The sequence below is a fragment of the Apteryx mantelli genome, chromosome 2 (genome assembly GCF_036417845.1).
Source record: "Apteryx mantelli isolate bAptMan1 chromosome 2, bAptMan1.hap1, whole genome shotgun sequence".
NCBI lineage: Eukaryota > Metazoa > Chordata > Aves > Apterygiformes > Apterygidae > Apteryx > Apteryx mantelli.
This window is the reverse complement of record NC_089979.1, coordinates 118,259,693-118,278,603: the sequence shown is the minus strand read 5'-3', so window position 1 is coordinate 118,278,603 and position 18,911 is coordinate 118,259,693. Positions and strand designations below refer to the sequence as shown.

General features: G+C 37.6%; 1 protein-coding gene across 1 annotated transcript in view; it reads right to left on the bottom strand.

Moving 5' to 3' along the window:
• Positions 1–18,911, bottom strand: part of SUSD5 (sushi domain containing 5) — a 43,567-nt gene that overhangs the window by 12,783 nt on the left and 11,873 nt on the right. Inside the window, exon 3 of the mRNA XM_013948109.2 lies at positions 7,653–7,771. Coding sequence (XP_013803563.2) covers positions 7,653–7,771 — 119 coding nt within the window. The remainder of the gene's footprint in view (positions 1–7,652; positions 7,772–18,911) is intronic.

Genomic DNA, 18,911 nt, shown 5'->3' with positions numbered 1-18,911 from the left:
ACAATAACAAAATTGATTTATTAGAACTTTTTTTCTGCATGAAAGAAGTGCAGATATCAAGCAGACAACTGCCAACACGAGTGCAAATTGAATTTTAACTCTATTTTTCAGATTTCAAAAATCCTGTCTATTGTTAGCAACGTTGTTCCTGATCATCTAGGGAAGTGCTAGGGCACTGCGGGTTCTCATCTCTCAAAGGTCTTCCTCCCCCAGCAGTGCTCTTGAATAGGAGGTTGCCATGTTGCCTTTTTCTCCAGATTCTTTATAGCCCCTTCTGAAAGGGATATCTCTTGTTTACAGAAAAAAAAATCTACAATGCAAGGACATGATCTGAGCAAGAAACCCAAGGGGACAAAGGGTGCAGTCTTGGTATGGATAAGCTCTTCTATATTATTTTTCAAATCTTGGAATTTTTCCAGCGGTTCTAGAGACCTTACTGACTGTAGAAAAGAAAACAGTTATTCCATTTGCCAAAGTAACTGAAGATTCAAAACCTGATTTTGTCCTGATACAGAACAACCCCCCCCCCAAAAAAAAAAGTTTAATAGCTAATACCTCAGGAATTCTGGTAATTATGTGGAATATGGCAAACTCAGGGTCAACTCTGTGTTCTGGTATTGATCTCTCCTGTTGAAACAGTTCGCCTCTGTATAAAAGCTAATTACTCAGTTGGATAACAAAGATTCTGTTTCTTGGTAAGACTTTTGTTTTGAAGCTGAAAGAGCTACCTTCAAGATTTCCAGAGTTCCTGATATAGTTTTCCCCATAACCTGTCTGCTTATGATCCAGGCACAGGTAAAAACATGTTTGCTTACAAAATACGAAGTATGTATGTTGTCGGTTGTTAGCCTTGTTATGAAATGAATATCCTATGATAAATATGAATGCTCTATGACAGTTATTTTGGACCAGAATTTTAGAAATTGTCTGTTAAACCTGGCTAATCACTTCTAATTGGGTGTGCTGAAAACCATCTGCCGCTAAGGGTCACATTACTGGAGTCAAAGCTTTGAAGTCTCCATTCTGTACACATACATATACTGTCTAACACCTTCTGAAGTTAGTGGGAGTTATGCACACACACACTGACAGAAAAAACAAGCTCTTGTGGCTGCACAAAGCTCAGTTTATGTACAGTCTCATGCAGGCTTGGCATCTGAGGAAGTGAGGAGTAGTTAGCAACTAATGCGTTTCCTGTGAACTGGTAGGATGAATAGAGATCGATGTGGATGAAAGGAATAAAAAAAAATTTATTGCCTCGTAGAAAAGCTACAGACCCCTGCATTTTGCATACTTTATTTATGTACTCACTTTCATCAGTACAAATGGGAGCTGTATATCTACTCTGAGGAAGTATTGATTCCAAGGTTGTATGGGACAATTATTTGTCAGAGGGTATTCTTATCTACAAAGCCTTGCTTTTTAATCATGTGGCCGGAGGAAGCAGAATATTAATGCTTATATTACTTAAATACATTTACCTTATGGCAAACACATTCAAAAAGCACATTATAACCTTCCAGGAAAGAAAGAAAGCTGAAGGGTTCTTTACTGTAGAATTTGGCAACAGATATGATAACAGAGAATAAGGAGATCCTGAAAGAGCAATTTGTCTGGATATATAAATGGAAGGAAAAAGAGGGCTTTCAGAGATGTTCATGGATGAACATTGCATTTGGAACTTCTGAATGTCTTGTATAAGATTTTCTAAGGTTGTGTCTTCACTATGGAGCATATTGAGGTGACTGAATGGACAAGGCTAAGTAAAAGCTGATAATCTGCAAAGGTGTACTTGAGTTCCTACACCCATTTTGCTGTTGCTCTGTCTTGTGTAAGATGTATGGGTATTTTTAGGGTTGCATCTTATTTAGGGTCTTACTGCTGCTGTAATCTCAGCTGCTTTGACAACTCGTCCTCAGCATTTTGTCATACTTGTTCTTTCTGGTACATGTACAGAAGACATATTGGCCCATTAAAATGAGCCACTTTTGGGGGCACACTTCAGGTTTTTGTTTGCAGCCTTTGTACCAGGAAGTGGCAAAGCATGGATTTGTTTGGAGTAACAGTCTGTGCTCAGTGTTGGCATTTGGGCAATTTGCATGTTGGAACAGAGGAGGCAGATATGGGCCATGAAGCGTGACAGAGGGTGTGTTGGCAGCAGCAGTCTGTCATTAGGAGGAATAGCAGTGCTCTTTGTAAGGAGATTACAGAGGCTGCCTGCAGTGGTGACGGCGCTAGATGAGGACCTGGTTCCTCCTCCTGTGCTGAGCAGGGTCTGAACTCTCCATGTGGAGCACTGCTTTTCATCCCATCCAGTCTCTCATAAAACTGGCATGTTCTATCGGTGCTTGCTAAAAGATGAGCCCAATGCACACTTCCCAGTACAAGAGCTTGATGTCCTTCATTGTTTTTGCTCTGCACTCAGGCCCCATCCAGGGGATCCCATGCTCTGCCTGGTTGTGAGAGATCACATCCTTGAACTTGGAAACTTTGAATCCAGTTCTGAAAATTTTGACCCTTCCTAAGTTTACTGCAGGGTGCTCTGGTGTCCTAATATTAGCTGCAAGCAGCAGACTTGGCAGGTGACCTTCTGTATGCCATTTCACGAAGAGATTTTGCAAATGCAGTGAACCATATATTGATCGTGAGGTCAAATGTCTAATAGGGCATTGATAGTTGACTTACTTCTAGTAAACAAGGATGGTTAGGCTATGCAGCAAAAAGCGTAGCACAGATATATGAAAATGTGGAAGTACCTAGGAGATCCTCATGTCAGCAGTAATTTGGCATAGACTCTCTCTGGTGAAAATTACTACCACAGTCAATAAACAGCTTAATATACATGGGTGGAATTCAGGATAGAGGCAAAATATAAAAGCTGAATGGGGATAAATGCCACAGTGAAGATAAGAGAGTGCTTAGCACAGATATATTAATTAAGTTTAGTGATAATTCTGGTTACAGATCTCATAGAGACCCAATAGCCTTTCTTTAAAAGGGATTTAAGATGCATCTTGTTAGTACAGTTAGCACGTTCAGTCTTGACTGGCTTTTAGGAATTATGGCCCCTCTGAAGAGTAACTTTAACTCGAAACCATATGTGGAAAGGAGTTTGTGACAGATGATTTTTGGCAAAGAGTCAACACAAGTCACTTTAAAGAAACAACATTCCGCCTCTCCAATCCAGTTTCCTCCAGAAGCGTTTTCTTGACTTAAACTAGATGCATGTTATAAGTTTGTAAGGGTTGTTTGAGACAGCCTGATAAAATATTGTTTACAGAAACGACAGCCTAGGATCAATGGAAAAAATTATCAACTCAGAAAAGATGCAAACTTCAGTTTCCACTCCACTTGGTAGAACTGAGAAACTACTGAAACCTGATTATCTACAATGTCTACTTTAACTGTGTACTATGCTCTGTAAGCTCACATGAAACATCCCCTTTGACATAAAATATCCCCTTTCACAACAGTTCAATTCAACAGAATTTTTCTAGAGAGACCACTGGAATTTTTAGGATGTCGTCTTGTCATTAAGAAATTAGAAAAGGCAACTCGTAATATTCAACCCTATGAAAGATGAGTGTGGATGTTTGTTTTTCTTCTTGACTACAGAGAAACTAAACTGTATGGAATTTTTTGGGGGGTTGGGGGAATAAAAATACTGAGTTGAAATAGAGTACAAAGAACCAAAATTTAAACAGCCAATATAAGTACTGCTTGTAAGCTACTGATGTTAGGATGCCAATACCTCTTTCATCAGATAGAGCTGGTAAGAATAACTTCATTTATTAGTTTAAATGACATCACCAGGTAGCTGGAAATTCACTGTCAGCTATATGCAAAGCTGTGGAAAAGAAAACTGTAGCAATGAAAAAATGAAAAACCTCATACTCATAGCAAAGCATGACAAGAGATGGTTTAAATATTACATAAAGCAAATTGTAGTTTGATGGCTCTTTTAAAGTACATTTAAAATGTTTGTCATAAAGAATACCCTAATTTCTTTTTTCTTACTGCTGAAAAAGGCAAACTGAAATAGGTACATAATCCATCAACTTTTGATGAGTTCCTGGAGCCAGCAGTTATGTTAAACAAAATTTGATTGGTGTTTATGCTGTATGCTACTACAAATTGCTGCCTGTTGAGTTTTTCTATGATGGCAGCAAATCAAAGCCTTATGGAATAGAGATCTTACTTGTTGGCTGTAAATATCAGTGGGTCACAGAAAGAAAGAACCGGTAAAACTTGGGCGCTGTTAACAAAGATCTTTCCATTGTTGCATTTAAAAAAATACCAGAAAGACAACCATGATGATGGTATACATATGAAATTGAATGGTATGCTTTCCTGGGAAAAAATAATAATAAAAAAAGTCTGTTAGGAAAAATTCTAGGCTCACAGTTTTCTGGTTTTCTTGTTTTATCTCTTTTATATTTAGAAACATTTTCTTATGAGCTTAGATGGAGAACAGTTAAATATACACCCTGTGGGCCAGGTCTGGCTTACATGTGATACTTCTTTTTCCAAATAGGCAGATTCTAATATATTTTTAGGCAATTTTTGGCACTTAAGGCTAAGAGAGAAACTTTCTGATCTCAGTGGATTCTAAATTGATACAGAATTGTCTTCCTGACTCTGATGACTGCATAAAACATTTTTTTCCAAGAAATTGAGAAGATATACAGTTCTCCATACTATGAAAATTGCAGCTGTACACACAGCAATCATAAAAAATTTCAGCTACATCTTGCCCTGTAAAACATAACTCTTAGTATTAAAGCCTTCTATGATTCTTTTGTGTGTATGGAACAAAAACAATTTTAGAAGCATGAAAAGAAAGGTATCTTTCAGTTTTTTTATGTGTAAAAGTTTGATCCTGTAAGTACACTTAATATTCTTCCCAGCATCTAACCACAGCCCTGATTCCACCTTACTCATCCTTGGGCTAAATGTTAATGAAGTAATGAATAATTGTAAATCAAGGCCTTAGAAGGAAATTCTGTAATGATCTGTATTAGAAGTTTCATAGTGCTTTGAAATGTCCTTTGCACAACCCTGAGAGCTGAAAATAGAGTTGCTGAGAGTTATTATTGACTTAGTATCTAAGAAAGAGAAGGCTGGTGTGACTGTTCCATGTGTCAGCCCTCAATCTGCCAGTTTGTCTGAACCTTTGGCTGATTTCAGCCAAGTTTGACAAAGAGGAAGAGGTCTCAAAGCTGTTAGATTTCTACTCAATTTAGTAAAATAAATTAAAAAGAGGAAAGGTACTAAGTTAGGTATCTTTTCCATTGGGAGGTACACAGGTGGACCTCAGCTCTTACCTGCTCCCACAGGTAGTGCTGGCCAGCCCACCAGCATTGCACACAGGGGTACAAACCAGCATACCTCGAAGCCAGCCACAGCATGTGCTGCCTCTTGCCCAGGCAGCCCTGCAGGGACCTGGCAGGGAGCTGAGCGTATTGTGAATGTGGGGAGATGACGGGGAGAGATGAGGTTAAGAAACACGGGAGAGAGAGAACCAGATGAATTTCAGATAGGGCTTTGGATTGTTGGTTGGATGATATGGAACTGAAAGTTCCCAGAACTGAAAGTGGCATCCTTGAGGTGTAGGTTGTTCTTTCATCAAAAAATTACTTTGTACTATCAATCATGCATGTTACTGCACTATCATAGATACAACAAGCTTTTCTATATGTAAGTGACCTGTAGACCCTGTTCGTTCTGTAAGGTAGTGATTCCTTTTTTCATTATTTTTATTTTAAACCAGATACCACTATCAGTGGCAATGTCAGATGGTACCACAACCTGCAGCAACAGCTTTTGAATCTGTGTTGTCCACATACCACTTTGAAATGACTTATATATCTCTACAGACACCTACACCACTGAGGGAATTCTGAATGGGGGGATCTCATTCTACAAAATGCTGGGCACTTCCTTAACCCACAAATAATCTTCAGCATCCATTTACCTCACTAGACATGAAGGGCTATTTCCTTCATGGACTTTGTTCTTTTCTCATAACAGCTGTAGACTAGTCTCATTGCCAGACAACTTTGCTTAAGCCTTTTTATTCAAACATCCACTCTGCATCCAAAATTTTTTTGTATATTCAAGGATGAGGGGACCTTATTTTCATCCAGAAATATTTCTGTGTTTAAGTACTATTTGATGAGCGTGTTGGCATGGTCATCCCCTTCTGTCATCAGGAAACTCCCTGCCTTGTACAAAACAAGTTGTTAATAAATTGTCTCTTCCTGGCAACCAATATGAACTTCCTCCCGACTTTTAACTGCACAGCTTCTAAGTATTATGCAATGCTCCTTTTCAAAAAGATATTGTCAGCCTATTTTCTTATCAGCACCAATGCCCCTTGACTGTGAACAGTAAACAAATGCAAAATGCAAACATGGTTCCTTCCCAGAGATTCAGCGTCTACGTGTAAGCTAAGAGACAGCAGGTGGAGGCAGACAGGGGAGCACAAGGGAACAATGGAACAATAGTGGTCAGAGCTATGATTTCAGCCCGCCACAGCTGTCTGACCCACGGCAAGCTTTTTCTTTATGGGGGATCATGACAAAGTGAGATTTGAAGGAAGACAATGAGATAGCTTTGCAGATGTTTACAGGGAGCTGCTCTTATATGTGAGAAGCAGCATGGAAGACAGCACAAAGGTGCTTGTGTGACAGCATTACCAAGTGGGTAATGAAGCTGGCATCACTCGTAGCAGCACGGAGCCTAGAGTTAGTAGCATGATAGTTATTCAAGAGGATGGTTGGTCGAACTGCAATATTTGACTGACTAGGTGTCCATCAAACATGCATCAACCTCTGTCACATTTTTTGCCGTAAAGCATATTTTCATTCTCACTGCTACCACTAACTCCTTATTAAAATGCCCCCTTGTGTTGTGAGCTTATTGTTTCTCAGTAAATGCCACCTGCCTCCCTGCTTTTCTTTGAAGTGAGATGCGAAACAGCAGTGAGGATATCAACAATCTGTTTCAGAGATTCCCAAACTCCCTTATACAGTCCTGCCTATCAGTAACATTTTTTTGCCCTTGGACTCCATCTTTTCTTGTGGGTTCCTGCATTTGAATATCAAGAAATTTAAGTATCAACTTAAATTAGGAATAGTTTAGTTTTCAGAATCAACCATGACATACCAGAGTCCCCAGTGGACTGGTCTACATTTGTTAACAAAAAAAAAAAAAAAAAAAGGGAGGAAATACAGCTATCTGTATACAAATATTATATATTGATAGATATGCAACTATGCCATGTTTTGTGTTTGGAAGCTGGACTTCTGAGTTATAGTCAACTCAGTGCTGAGTATGGGAGATGCTTCTGGTATCTCAGATATACTGGTGCCTTTTTTTCCATAATATATATTCTGCAAACACCAGAATGGATTCTTCCAAATCAGTAGTGCTGCTTGAACTTGCTAAACTGCAGCAAAGAAAAATGATAACGCCATTTATTTCCTGCAACCAATGTCTTTGTAGCCATTGTCTCACTTAGCAAGGGCTTACTTTAAAAATTTGTTAATGTTCCCCTTTGCCACTCAGCAATAGAAAAATTGAAGGCAAAACTTCTAATGTTGGAAGACAGTGATGACTGTGCATTATTTCAATAGTATATCAATGCTGACCTTCATCCTTAACACAAAAAGCATCATATTGGTCATTCACAAAGGGCTCGGTTTCAATTTTAACATCAATGGCTTTCACGCTCTGCTGTTTGCTGCCCATCTTTCTGCATATAATTGTCCTAAAATAAAGAAGAAGAAAAAAATAATCAGAAATCTTCAGGAGTTGTACATGGAGGTGAAATTTGGAGATTTTTTATTACAGCAGTCATGGAATAACATTGCCTCAGCTTAACTGTTTAAGAGCTGGCACATAAGGCATTAATGTGGGATGATCTATGAAAGAAAGCCAAGGGAGGATTAGAAGTAATTAAAAAAATGCTTGCCATAGATCAGTTCAAGGCATAGGAAACAATAAAGAATGTTTACCTTATTATACTCTATTATACTTCTAAATACCAGACCAAATCCCAAAGTATTTAAGGCCACATTCTGCTTTCACATAACAGCAACACAGATTCCTACCAATGACACCAGGAGATTGCCTGGATGAAAAATGAATAGAAATCTCAGGATTTGGTCTGAAAGACATTTTTGCAGAAAGACTCTTTGTATTTTATCGTATATTATCGTATTTGTTATTTTGATCTGCTACATGGCTGTGGCTGAAAGATCTTTTGACCTTTGTGTTTCAGCTTCTTTATTTGTGAAACAGGAATAGTAATACTTACTTTCCTACCTAGTTATAGCACCCAGTTTTGTTGCACTTAGGACAGTGTAAACGCATAGCCCAAATATAGTACTGTATATCAAAATGCTTCCAAATACATTTCTGCTCTGAAAAGTAACTCTCAGAAACCGTCAAGGCAGGAATGTTGTATTTACAGCCTCTCTGTGATTTCAAATCAAGTCTGTTCCCCTTACAAGTTAAAACCCCCGGGTTTTTTTGTTTAATTGCAAGCTTAGAAAATTTATCTTGAGATTTTGGGGAAAAAGTGGTATCCTTTTTTCAGATTTATTCCATAGGCACCAAGACAAGCTATTCTGGCCCTGGAGATCAACCTGTGTTGTCTCCTGTTTCTTCTGTTTTGGTCCTCAGTAGCATCTAACCCATCCTGTTGCCCTTAATAGACAAATGAAATAAACTGATATTTGGTTTTACGGCTCTGCAGGTGCTGAACATAAAGGAAGAGATTACTGATATCTCCTTTCAGCTGTATTGGGTCCTTAAAACCAACGGCAATAAAAGACAAGTTTATTATAGAGGAAACTGGTTTTACTTTTACGCTAATTGTTACAAAGGCTGGGCAAGTGAATTCAGCCCAAATTTTTGCAGCTATTAATTGTGTGGGTTTGGGGTTTTTTTTGTGTGTGTGATCACTAGGTTTGTAAAGTGTTGCATAGTCAGCTATTCTACCGAAAGCAAGACAAAAATGCTTTCCACAGAGGAATGCCTCCACTGGAGGAAATTTAGCATTTTGTCTTGTGCAATGGTTGAACTAATTTTGCTAGCAGTCCCATACTCAATTTGAAGAATAAAATAAATGTTGACTAACTGCCTATTCAGTGAATGTGAAAAAGGTCCAGTGGAAAACCAGTATTTGATCATGCCTTTAAATACTATATAACAGTTGATTTACACAAGTGGATTGAATTACGGTTGTACCGCTCATCTTAATTCTGGCATGTGTTATCTTTTGAGTGGTTAAATATGAAACTTTAATGTTCTTTAAAAGTAAACAAACAAAAACAGCATGAAAAAGCCATATGGTGCTGGTCACGCATACGTATCAGAATGGTTCCTACCACACTTCTGCTCGCAAAAGTTGACGAGATGTAATGCCCTACTTAAAGCCTCTTCATGAATTCAAATCAAGCATATGGCCTCTGCAAGGAAAATATCCCTTGATTTTTTTTTGGTGTTCATATACTGATGTTTTCCCATAGTCACCACACAGGATTCAGAATACACACAAAGATAGTGTCCCATAGCGGAAGGAAGCTGCAGGGCTTTGGCGAGCCTGTTTTTGCATCAGTTGAAGGACAATATTATCAATAAGAGTTTAAATCAAGTTTGCCTAAAATTTAATGCCAGTTTTTAAAGTCTGAGTACCTAAAGCTAGTCTTCTAAGTCAGTAATCAGGCACCTAGCCCAAAGTGACCTGATTTGCCGAAGTGAGTTCAGATGATCAGCAGAATCAGACCATCAAACAGCAAATGTTTATATGTATTCACACATTGTTCCACTAGGTCTGACAAGGCCTAAGTGAATGTAACAGTCACATTCCCTCTGGAAAAGTGACTTAGCAACCTTAAGCTTTCCAATAATCACTTACACACTAGGGTACCTAGATCACTTATGCCTTGTAACACTGAGTAGAAAGATACTGAAATATCTTGAAAAATCTGGGCCTTGTACCTGTAATTGTGTATTTAAAACCTGAGGCTCTCTTAAAAAAAACAGCTTTGAAAATTGCTACCAACATAAAATTCTGGTTGACTCTGTCTCTGAAAATCAGTCCACATTTCTCTGTGTGCTCAATCGAGGATTAAAATTCCTGATCCTTGAAAACTAATTTTGAAAATCTTAGCTCAAATGTTCTGATTTTTAATTTCCATTTCTAACCCCTATATTTTGCTACTGCCAAAAGCACTGTATCTTCTGTATTAGTTACATGAGCATGTTAGCTGCTATCCAATGAGATCAAACTTATAAAAGGTGTATCATGCATATAATTATAATGTTTTACATAAGGAAAGGCTTTAAACAGCATTTGGATTTTTTAAAATGAATTTCCCGCTAAACTTTTTCCTACTTGAAATTTAAAAATTGTTCTTCCTATCTCTTTCTTTCTTCCTACACCAGACCAGACCTTGATTAATCCTCTACTTAGGACTTTAATTTGGATTTTTGTCATATTGAAAATGATCTGATTAAAACTGAAAACATTCTAACATAATTCTTCTGAGATGAAGGCAATCATGTCTTGCACCCATAAAAAATGAGAAGAAAAGAAAAAAGAAAAATCTATTTTATCTCTCCCACTCCTCCTCTGTCAGTAGGTGTCCGACCATGAGCTCAATCCTGCAAGCTTTGGACTTCTTCAGTAAGCTGTTATTACTGCTGCTTACAGTAGCTTCAAGAGCACTCATCATTTTTCAGTAGTGGGTCTAATGATCAGGCCTGTAATGCCTGTCATAACAACATTCTCTTTGCAGTCAATAGGACTCCAGAAATGGCTAAAAATATAAAATTCTAGGCTCTTTTCTCTGAGCTTTTGAAGGTGAATATATGTCTGCCCAAATGTCTGTAAAATGCTTGGCTTTGTACAGAAATTGTAGATGAAATCTGCAGGTACACTTTTGTCTCAATTCTAAAAGGTATGTTTCGATGCCTGTGACTTTGCTAAGCTTTTCATCTGAGGACTGAAAAATGGCTAGTGCCTTCTCAGTTCAGAATTCAATATATTTTCAAATTTGTTCAGCAACACCTTAGCTGTGCTGAAATAGGAAACAAAAAAATCAAAAATTTTTCTTATTCAATGTTTACATTCATTTTTCATAGTTCCAGTGTCTTGGTGAGAGGTTGTAGAAATGTGTAGCCTAGTATTCTCTTTACTGTTTTGAATTGCTACGGAACTGGAGCATGCATCATGGTTGAGAGAATGCCATAAAGTTTATACTTTCTTCAGAAATATATCTAAGTACCCAGTTGATTAGAAGAATGTAATCATATAGGGAATTTTAATTCTATTTACTGCTAATTTCATTTAATATTTGAACTAAATTATACAGAACTACTCATCCTTTTTGCATATATTGTAATCTGTTGCTTAGAGCAATGTCATGCATGATTTTGTACCTGTCATATTAATAAATAGATGCAATTTTATTTTTCCTCTGATGAAGGTCTCTGATGAAAGTAGAATTTTAGACATGCTCAGAAGAAGCATACTGAGTTTGAATACATATCATCCATAATTATCCTCTATATTTAATAAACGTCTGCTTGCAATGCATCCCTGAAAATTACTTATGCTGCCATGAACTCTGAAAAACTCTCCCTCACAATTACAGCATGAAAATCAATCACACATATGATTGCTATAGACTAGGTAGAACTAGCATGTAGATATCACTAAGGTAAAAATCCAGACATGGTACTAACATCTTATTTTCTTCATTGCTATGATCTTCTCAGACAGTTTCCCTGGCTCCCATTGTTTAATAGTGAAAAATATGAAAGAAAGTACTTTTCCTTTACTTTGCAATTATATGAGGAATAATTTCTAAGTTTTAATTTTCCTTTATCTTACAAGTTTAAATGAGGACTGAAAATCAAGCCCACTTTGAAGATAAACAGAGTCCCATGTTTTACAGTTATGAGTAACTGGAATCACCACTTTCATGCAGAGGCATTGTATTTTTTGTTTAATGGAGCTGTTAAACTGTGGACTCCCTTAACCAGTCCTTTTACTTCCTGAGTGTCCTTCAAATGACAGTATAAGTGAAAAATACGGTTGGAAAAGGAGGGGATTTCGTGATGTTGACAACAGCCCCTGTTCTGTGATGGTCAGTGGGAGGGCACCTGATGATGTTACCTTGCTTTTCTTGACAAGTCAAGCCAAAAGCTTTTGAGAATCTTCTCAGTCCACTGCAAACCAGCCTAGAGGAAAAACCTGCTTCATAATGCCTTTCTTTCCTCTCAAGTGAGACAGCAAGGGAGAGCCGAGACTCTGCAGTTTTGAGTCTCAGTTTAATTCCTGCTGTAGAGTTCATCTAAGTAAGAAACATTAAGTTTCCTCTGTACCCATTTGGAAAGAAGGATCAGAGGTTATTCAAGCTGTGTAATTGCAGTGTTTTCCTGTGTCATTACTCAGATACTGCATTTACCATCTGTATGCATGAAGAGAAAATGTAATATATAGCACAGCAAGGTATTAACCAGGCTTCCTAGAAGCCACCCACTTAGTCTTGGACTGGTTAATTCTTTTCTAATCTATTACCTAAGCAGTGAGTAATTGGTATATTTTGCACTTCTGCAAATTCCTCTGTTCAAAGAAGGAAATAGCAGAAAAGGCCAGCATCAATAGTATTTATTTAACTATATGATATAATATGCCATTATATAATATAATATGTATATTATGAAATATATCCTATGATAATATAACTGAGCCTTAGTAATATGATCATATTTAAGTAATTTATATGCATATGTAATAAAGATGTATATAATAAACATATATTATTTTACATAAATTATAAATGATGTTTATCCACTGGTACTTCTGCTTTCTACGATAATTACATAGGAATTTTGTAATACTTGAAAATTTTTCAGTAAACCTAAGTGAATACATACAGAGTTAATGACTGAGGTCACGTGATACAGTTTGATCTATTCTAGCATCAGCATTGAAACAAGTAGGTGGGACTAGGGTGTTTGTAGTCCGTACTTTATCTGCCAACTGATTGTAGGTTTTACAGTTTTAGTTAATAAATTGCCTGAACTGAGTCAGAATAGTCTTATGACATTTATTCATAGTAGTATGAGCTTGAATAAGAACATAGTCAACTTATAGAAAATCATCAACAATGTGTTAGCTGAGGCACTGTGAAAGTTCGGTTCATAACTTAATATAACTAACAAACCTTCCCCTAATTAGAAAGTTAAAAACTTCATCACTTTTCTTAGTCAAGATAAATCTTTAACATCCTGCGTTAATATTTTTCATGGGTCAGCCTTACCTCTTGTGTTTCAGTAACTAGGTGAGAGAAAAAAATCAGTACAGTCTGGAAGCCAAACTAAAGGATTTTTATTCTTAGTCCTTCCTCCTGTAGTTTGGGAAACTGCAAATTATAAGGCTGGCTCTGATGAGGAATAAAATATAAACGACATTTTCATGATTACTGAAGGGAAGAGAATTTCCCTGAAAAGTCATGAAGAGGACCACAGGTGGGCTTTGGAAAGTCCATTGGCTAGGAACTATAGCGGCTAATTTTGGCTGGATGTGACCCAAAGAAAGCAGCTGCTAAGTGTGACATGAAGACATTCCAACAGCAGTACTGCCACTGAAAATGTCAAAAGGAGGTCTTACCAAGGCAGAACCAATATCCTTTAGATTCTTAAAAATATATACCAAAATGCAGTCTTTTGTGCTTAAAACTGTACATATGACTACTGAAATAGTAAGCCTTCTGTTCATTAAATAAATATGGCCCATTCATGCAGATTTTCCTACTGTAGCCTAGTATGAAAGATTTTATATGGCCATTTTACTATAATATCACTATGTATGTATAATTTGAGCATTCTTAGTGTATGAACAAGAGATTCGGATTGCTTCCTGGCCTGGACTAGTTGGGTGTTCAAAGTCATAGCACATGTCACTAGAAAGTTGGTTTTACCCAATTTCATTTTATGGACTCAGATTTAATCTGTGCCTTTCATAACAGATGTTATTAATTAGTTACCAAAGTGTTTTTTTAAAAAAAGATTCACTGTATGCTGTTAATTTACAAAGAAGCTTGATTCTCAGACAGAAGAGTTTCAGATAGGATTAAACATTATAGTGACTGTAAAAAAAGGCAAAATATAGGAAGGTTAAGTTCTTTTAAAAATTAGAAAATCAGCACATTAGAACTAACTGGCAAGTTAAAATCCTTGTATTAGCTACTATTGTATATTTGCAAAGAGTAAGCATATCCCCTTTCTGCCTTAATTTTGCTAAACTAAGCAAACTGAATCCCTTTAATCTCTTCTGGTAAAACAGACACTTTTCTTGGAGTAATCCTAGTCTGAATTCATCACTTTTGAGCTTGGATGTCAAGAATTACATTGCAGTATTTTAGATGGTGTCTCTTCAATGCTGTGTTCAAGTCCTTCAGTACTTCCCTATCTACTGGAAATGCTGTTGGATGTTTTTTAGGAGTGTATTTTCCTTTTTCGCAAATGTATTTTATGTCAGGCTCACTGTCATCCTATGTTCAGTGAATATACTCATCTTTTTCTTCTGCTCTGCCTTTTCCAATTGAAATTCTAGCTTAGAGCAGAAATTCCAATTAGTCTTCACGTGATACTATTAATATTTCAACCAATTTCTGTTACTCCATCTCTGAAGTAAGGCTTACCTTCCTGTTTAATACCTGATTATCTGTGGTTCTAACAATGAGTTCTAACCTTTCAGCATTACCTAATTTCTGTAGCATGCCCTTGCTTTTTGTGCCAGAATTCTCAAAGATTGTTAAAAAAAACTCACAGTAAAAATAAAAAGAGCAAGTCTCAGCTAACTAAATAGCCACTCAAAAACTGTCATGCTGAAGTTTAGTAGATGGTGTTTTGTTATCAAGGGAACTTTCTCTGCATGGATGCTTCTCCTATAAATACATCAAAAATACATTTTCTTCTGTATAATGCTTTTTCTGAAAAAGTACATTTTTCAAAAAGCTCCTCAATTTTTCAGCTCTCTGTTTTACGAGAGCCCTGACCATCATACTTTGCCCATACTGTCTTCCCAGACTGTGCCAAGGAAAGATTACTTGCTCAGCGATAGCATTCCTCATAGCAGACTGGCCATGTCTACATATTTTGACTCAAGTCTCTTGACTGATCTCCATGTAGCAGCCTGTATTCTTGAAATACAACTATGTTTTTTCCTTGTATGTGTGTTTTTGAGATTGACAAGAAATAATTAGAAGACAAAGACATATTATGCCAGAGCATGACACCAACTGTGGGTTGTGGCACTAGAGTTTGTGACATGAAGGCATTGGAGAGTGCAAAACCTCCTCAGACAGTTTTGGAACCAAATTTGGTGTAGTCTATGTCTATGTTACCTCTTTGAACTGGACCATGGGATGAAGTCTCCTGTAGCCTATGCCTGGATTTTCTCTTGAAGGGAATAAACAGGCCCAGCTCATACAGAGCTCTGGGAGTGAATTTATATACATTATTACTAGGCAGTACACCTTGTAATGAAACAGGGAGCTTGCCAAGTTGACATATCATTAGGACTGGTTCTCTGTGGATAAACAAGTGGACCAGTCATAGCATGTGCACCTGGATAGACTTAGTACAAACATGGATGAGAGGACTGGCAAGGGTCAGTGATTGACCTCTATTTTATTCTTTGGAGTTGGGATATTGCTTTTTTCTTTCCCAGAAAATGTTTTGGCATTACCCTATTGCCAGGTGCTAGGAAAGTCCCATGAAGTAGGTAGAAAAGGAAGTAGATAGTCTTGTGAGATGGTATTTTTGAGTCTTAATATTATATTTCTCCTGGCGTCATCTGCAGTGAGAGCCTTGTTGTGTTAGACACTGTAGAAGCATTCAATAGGAGTTAGCCCCAAACCCGAAGAGCTAACAAAGAAAGGAAAAATAGAGATGAAGTAATTTTCCTAGCAGCAAACATCTGGTCTGTGGTCAGCCAAGAAAAGAACCCTAGTCTTCTGACTCCCACAGCAGGGCTTATTCTAGTTGACTGTGCTTCCTTGCTCCAGAATTATCTTTTCAAGATAAATCCTCCAGGGACTGGGTAGGAACCAGCCCAGGGCAATTTCATGCGAAGACACAGGTCAACCGCCCTGGTGTATTATAGCATGGAAGGTCTGTGCAGAGCTTCAAAGTTGCAACTTTTAGAATGGCTATATGGAGTTTTAGAGGCTTTGTTCTTTTGTAGAGAAAACAAGGAACAGGATAGGGAATAGGAGAGCTTCAGCTTTTCAGTCCTGGAAAAGTGCTGGAAAATGATTAAATTTGCTCCGAGTATCTTAATATAAGCCACTGAGGATGTTTACTTTTTCTATAATCAATAGCTGCTTTCCAATATTCTGTGCAAAATTAGCAGTGCTGAGTGTGAGAAAATTTGTGTCATGTAAAGTTTCCAAATTTTAAAAAATTGAGAATGAACATAAGACTGAAATCCTACAGAATATGCTGCCCAGTGCTGGAGGATCTGACACAGAGCTTTCCAATTTGACATCTAAATTCAAAAGATAGCAGTGAAAGGCTTTCAAAGAACTCCACAGCCTTTCTTCATTTATCTAGCAGTTCACTTGCTGGTTTTACTGACTCACTTGTCTGATATGTAAATAAATGCTAAGAGCATCATTTTGGTATAAATAGCTATTAGAGCTTATTCTAATTTGACAAATGAGATGTCTAACATTTCATTTCCTGAAATGTAACAACGTGTAGTACTTTATACATTACATATTTCAGAACTGACTTGTAAACTTACTTCTGGGCTGGTGGAAGAAGTAACCATTTACCCTCTACCCCAATCCATTTACCAGTGGCTCTTTTCTAGAAGTTCCCAAACCCTAAGACCTGCTAGCAGACTTACTTGTGTGAACAGCCCTGAACTCTGAATTGTGTTGGTCTGAACAATTGAAAGTGGCATACAAAAATATCACCTTATATCCCTGGAAGAGGTTCTGTACCACCAAGCAGCTCAAACCATAACACTACTGAGTTTATTGCCTTTTCAGATTTGCTGGCAGGGAACTATTTGCTTAAGCAATATCTGTCGCATGTCAGTTGAAGTGAATCCTGTTGACAGTCAAATCCTGCTGTGTCAGCTAACCCAGTTTGCGTGGACTGAAACAGGTTAGAGAATGCCTTCACGAGCAGCTCCACCAGCAGATTGGTATCTTCTTCTGCTGGCGTAATTCTCTGCAGAATGACGTCTTTTAACACCCTAACTAGTAGTTGGTTGCCCACCCTGTTCACTTCTGACATAGAATAGATGAGAGACAAGCATCTCCAGCAGCACAGCTGAGGAGCCAATAGTCACTGCAGTGGATCAGTAAGAAGTAGGTTGGAGTGACCTGTGTTGTCACAAACCTGGTTGGATCCGAAAGAGGATGTCCCATTAAAATCTCACAATCTTTACATATTTACAGATGGATTATCAGAAATATAATTTACAGTCACCTGAAGAGTGCCAGTTCTTCAGACCAAATTCTCCTCTTTGTCCGCATAAGAGGTATAGCCCAGAGAGCAGGCAGTATAAATAAGCTCTCACTGACTCAGTAATGTGCCTCAGCCATAACAGGAGGAACCTTCCATGGGTTTTCAGTCCCTGATCTGGCTGCAGAAATAATAATAAGGACACAACAGCCAACTGTGATGGATACATTTACTAGAAGTGGGATCATAATTATTCACTAAGACCACAAAATAGCCATCAGAAGTGAACAAATTCTGGCTGCCAAAGCCAGAATCTTGCCACCTGTGCAAAACCTGAAAAATTGATCTAGATGTGAAAAAATCCTTAAATCTCTGCTAGACCTTGTGTTCAGTTTTGAGTCTATGTGGTGGAAGAAGGGTTGAAATGTGTCAGAAAATCTACAACACTATAATGAATTCCCTCATTTTGTTTGTTCCTGTTTATTTCTACTGCCAGTATCTAATCGATTTTTCCTCAAGGGAAAGATTAGGATATTTTCCAGGCACCAAATAAATAAAACAAACTGCATTCTTCTTGAAATTAGGAACTTCTTTTATTATGTTCCCTCTTATTCATCTTTCTAATATAAACAATCCAAGAGGATATGGGAGAATATTAGACTAAAGCTCTGTGATCTGCATTGGATTCCATTAAGCTTCTGGATGGAATTCAAGGTATTAGTTCTAACTTATCAATCCCTAAATGGCTTGGGATCTGGTTAATGTGGGAGGTCACTTCTCTCCCTGGGCCATGTCACAGTTGAAGATCTGGAATGCCATCAAGATAAATAAGGCAAAGGGTGCCCAGTGAAGAGTCCTTTATTTTGGAAGTAATTTTCAGGCTTTTGTAATCTTCTGGGCATGCTGTGAAACCTGTTTTCCCCTGTCCTTGTTAAATCAGTCGAGGGGAGCGTGGATTGAGGTGTTTGTATTTTCAGGCTATCCTTTATCCTTGCTGTTATTTTCCATTTATCAAATAAATGCCATAAGGATTGAAGAGGCTCCTGTAGAAAAATTTTAAAAGATAAATAACTAATTCAGTGAAATATTTTGAGCCCCATCTCATTAGCTTTTTCCATGCCTTTAATTATTCTTGATCCCTTTTTTGAGCCTGCTTTAGTACCTTTTTTTCAGCTGTGGTAACAGTAACACATTCAATATTCCAAAGCAGGATGTAACACTAACCCATATGCATCTTTGTACTCCCCATCCCATCCCATAAGCACTCTAGCAACTTTACAGCTTTTTTTTACTATAGCTGCATATTAACAGAGGTTTTCTTTGTATTGTCCATAGTGATGTTCTCATTCCTTTCCTGGGCTGATAGAGGTAACTTAGAACTCTGTAACATATTTTCAAATAGAATGCAT